Source organism: Pterocles gutturalis, unplaced genomic scaffold, assembly GCF_000699245.1.
Source record: "Pterocles gutturalis isolate BGI_N339 unplaced genomic scaffold, ASM69924v1 scaffold39114, whole genome shotgun sequence".
Lineage (NCBI taxonomy): Eukaryota > Metazoa > Chordata > Aves > Pterocliformes > Pteroclidae > Pterocles > Pterocles gutturalis.
Genome location: NW_010129646.1, coordinates 252 through 3,929, shown reverse-complemented (window position 1 = coordinate 3,929; position 3,678 = coordinate 252). Strand labels below are relative to the sequence as shown.

At 40.7% G+C, this 3,678-nt stretch overlaps 1 protein-coding gene across 1 annotated transcript in view; it reads left to right on the top strand.

Annotated features, from left to right (window-relative positions):
- LOC104466534 (band 4.1-like protein 4B) overlaps positions 1 to 3,559 on the top strand; it is a gene marked incomplete at both ends in the record, with an annotated part of 41,026 nt that extends 37,467 nt beyond the window's left edge. The window contains 2 exons of the mRNA XM_010079977.1: positions 1,360 to 1,485; positions 3,463 to 3,559. Coding sequence (XP_010078279.1) covers positions 1,360 to 1,485; positions 3,463 to 3,559 — 223 coding nt within the window. The remainder of the gene's footprint in view (positions 1 to 1,359; positions 1,486 to 3,462) is intronic.
- Positions 3,560 to 3,678: the final 119 nt, after the last annotated feature.

The window sequence follows — 3,678 nt, the reverse complement described above, 5'->3', positions numbered from 1 at the left end:
GAGCTCAATCTCTTACCCTCGCCAGTGTTTGACGAACAGTTTCCTCAGGCAGCATAATTGCAGTTGTGATTTCCTCCACTTGCAGGAAGTGTCCCCTGAATCTTCATGTTCCCTTTTGTCTGTGATTGCTCACAAACCTGAGAGAAAAGTCGGTAAAATTGTAGTTACCCTCAGCCAGTGGAATGCCATGGAGGAGGGCAGAAGGAAGGATAAAGGAGACAGGTTTTGAAGTTAAAGGCTAATTGTATGGTAATCTCAGTGGATAAAAAATGACTCATTCTGTCTTGAAATACTTTGCCAGAAGTGAACCTCAAGGATGCACTGGACCTTATTCACTAGTGCCTTGTACCTGTTTTGGCTGAAGTCTGAACGACAACGTTACATATCTGTTCTGTCTGGATGTATAGGACCACTCACTCTTTGCAGCAATTTGTGTAGAAAAGGAATGCATAATCTAGGCTGTTACTAGGTTGTAATTCGAGTCTCATTTCCAGGAAGAACAAGAAACTTTGCAATGGCTGTTACACCGTTGCCCAAGTCTTCTTTAAAAATATATAAGAAGTTATGGTTTGATTGCTTAAGAGTTCACTCTTGCAATCCTGGTCTCATTCATACCCTGTTTATAAACTAGTACTACATTGCCCTTTTTTTCCTTCTGTTTTTTTGTCTTTTCTGCATTGAAGGTTTATTCATGCTGGCATTTCTCCTAGATGTAGTTTGTTCAAGGCACAAAACCTTTAGGTTATGTTTGAACAGGCCACTAAATGAGCTGTCCTGAGGCTTTAGATTTCTGATACAGATCACTGCCTAGGTAAGGGGTTGACATCAAGTGGAAAGAGCAGTAGCAATGTTTAAACTCCCTGGATTTTTCTTTTCTTTCTGATGAAGGAGATTTTCTTGGCTTGCAATTACATGGAGACTAAATTTGCAAAGCGCCTTTACATTCTTAGAGTGGTGTAAGAACCCAATGTTCATTATTGTTGAGTGTTGTGAACCTTTCCCTCTTCTGCCTGCTGCAGGATACTTTGAGACAATGTTTTGCTTCCTCAGTGTGATCACAGATTTGAGCAACCACTCCAGGCCCTGGCTGGGCTTTTTTCATGTGTCTTCTGTCCACCTCAGTTTCTTGCTTCTACCGATCAGGCTTCCCTGAGGCTTTTCTTGTCTTGAAAATAGTGTTAACTCATTAAATATTTTGAAAACTTTTTATTGTAGATATATCTATCAGGGTATGAAGATGGAAGTTTTATCCAATACTGCTGAATCAAGTTGTTCCAAGTAAAAAATTGACCTTTGACTCTTTTGTTAACTTCTCTTTCTAATATGTGTCACTGTGCTTGTCTTTTATATTAAATGTAGGGTGAAGACAAGAAAGTATCTGAAAAGACTCTTCATGCCCCTGTGTCACCTTCATCTGTACCTGACCATATGAAGTGCAACATTCTTAAAGCTCAAGTGGAAGCTGCCATTAGAGTAGGTGCCCAGGTAATCTGTGTTTAATATTTCCCCTTTCCAGTTTTGGCATAGTTTACGCCAGTTTTCCAAAATCACAGCATTCCTGAGGAAGCACCTTATTTTACGTCAAGCATCCACATTGACCTACCTTTCTCTAGTTGCTCTACAGTTTCCTCAGGTAACTCAAAATGACTGATGTGATGGAAGTAGGAAATTTGTCCTAACTGATGTGATTAGTATAACCGAGAGAGGCTGAAAAAATAGTAGAGAAGGCCCCAGGAAATCTCCATGTTTTGGTTTTGTCACTGTAGCTTTTACTGACTTTGCAGCTGAGAAGCAATAACCTCTGGAGTTTTCTGGGGCTACCCCCCACCCATGGAAACTGTGGTCAAGGGTGTTTTAAAGATAATATCTATGAATCCAGATGCAACTTTTATTTTTAGGGTCTTAGCTTTAAAATGTCTGAATGTGAAATGTTAGCTACTGTGTTTTTTTTTCTTACTTGTTCGTGTGCTTTTAACTAAATTTTAAGCTGCTTGGTCAGTGTTTACATCAGATACATCCTGTTTCAAAACCACCACAAGTCTTGTAATGATGTCATGCAACCGAAAACTACTGCTAGATGGCATGACTGTAAAAAGTTAATTTCCCAATCAGAGGTGAAAGTGAAACCTAAATATGTGATTCTTTTCAAGTCTAATTTGTGGACAAAAATAATGCCATTGGTGCCAAAAATAAAGACAAATACAATGATTTAGGAACAAAAGCAGAGGCAGAAAGATTGGTATGACTCTTATCCCAGGTTCCTGTGGTATCCTTGTGCATACTATTTGAATACAAATTATGTTGGTGTTTCCATCACTTTGTTTCTTTTCACAATAACATATCAGGTCAGCTTGCCCTGCAAAAGATTTTGTTAACAATCATCTTTGTATTTGTTGTTCCCTGGCAGATCTTTCATCTGAGAGCTAGATTGCATCTGGTCTAGCTAGACCTAAGAAAGTATCAAAATTTGGTTATTCTGACTGTCCTAGATTTCAAGAACAGAAACCATAAATCTGACAGCATGTAGGGGAAGGAGGTTGAGTTTTTTATTTGTTTTTGCTTAAAGCAGTTCTCTCACCTCTCTGAATTATGTGTTGTATCAGCTGTGTTTTAGGCAGCATGTTTCTTGTTTGATTGCCCTTGGGTTTGCCCTCTGTTTTTCCCATGTGTCTTTTCTACAGGATGTCATAGTATATTTCTGACATTTGTATTTTCTCCTGAATATGCTTAATGGTCATGTTTGACTGAATAGTTAAAGACTGGAAGCAGTGTGTGCTGCTGCATTCAGAATAGAGCATTACTAAGGCAAGATAGGAAATGTGCTTAACATATTCATCTCTCAATTCACCTGCCCTGCCTTTATTTTTTGCCCTGAGGCTTTCCAAGGGACGACATCCTGGGTTGCTTTTTCATGCATGCTATAACTGTATTCTTTAGCTGCTGCTATGTTGTAAATAAGTTTCAGAGCAAGCTGAGAACTCCTTTTTTCCTTCTTACCTGTGTTGTTTTGCAACAGGTCAGATTGGATTAAGTAGATGTCTGTAGGCTTGGCCTCAGTGAGAAAAGTCTTATGATTTCAGGGGAAGGAGGGGAAAGAAGACTGTTGCAGGTTAGCATGTATCATGCAAAAATAATGGCATACGGTTCAGTCTGAAATATCTGAAGCTCTGAGTGTTAACGAAGTATGGCTTAAGAGTTACAGACAGTAAATTAGGATGTCATCTTAATCTTGGAAATCCTTCTGCACTTGTTCTTCTGCACTTGAGCTCCCCTCCTGTCAAGTATGAAAGATTACCCTTCTCAGATTGATTGCAAAAATAAGTAGGCAGAGACCAGGCAATGGTCAGCCATTACAGTAAGAAGCTGTGGCTACAAAGCACTGGGAAGGGTAGGCAAAAAGTTCATGGTGAAGGAATGAGTAGAAATACACTGTCTGTTGCCTCCACTTGTGTGAGGTGCCAGACGGTGGAAGATCTGCTCACCATGGTGGCCGAGCTGAAAGATGAGGTGGAGAGACTGAGGGCCATCAGGGACTGTGAGCGGGAGATCGACTGGTGGAGTAACTCCCTGGCATGCCAGAGGGAAAGGCACCAGGGAGATACCTCACAATTGGGGGTGGACCCCCTGCCCTGTCAGGCAGAGGAGGGGGAACTGAGGGATGGGGAGGGTTGGGAGAGG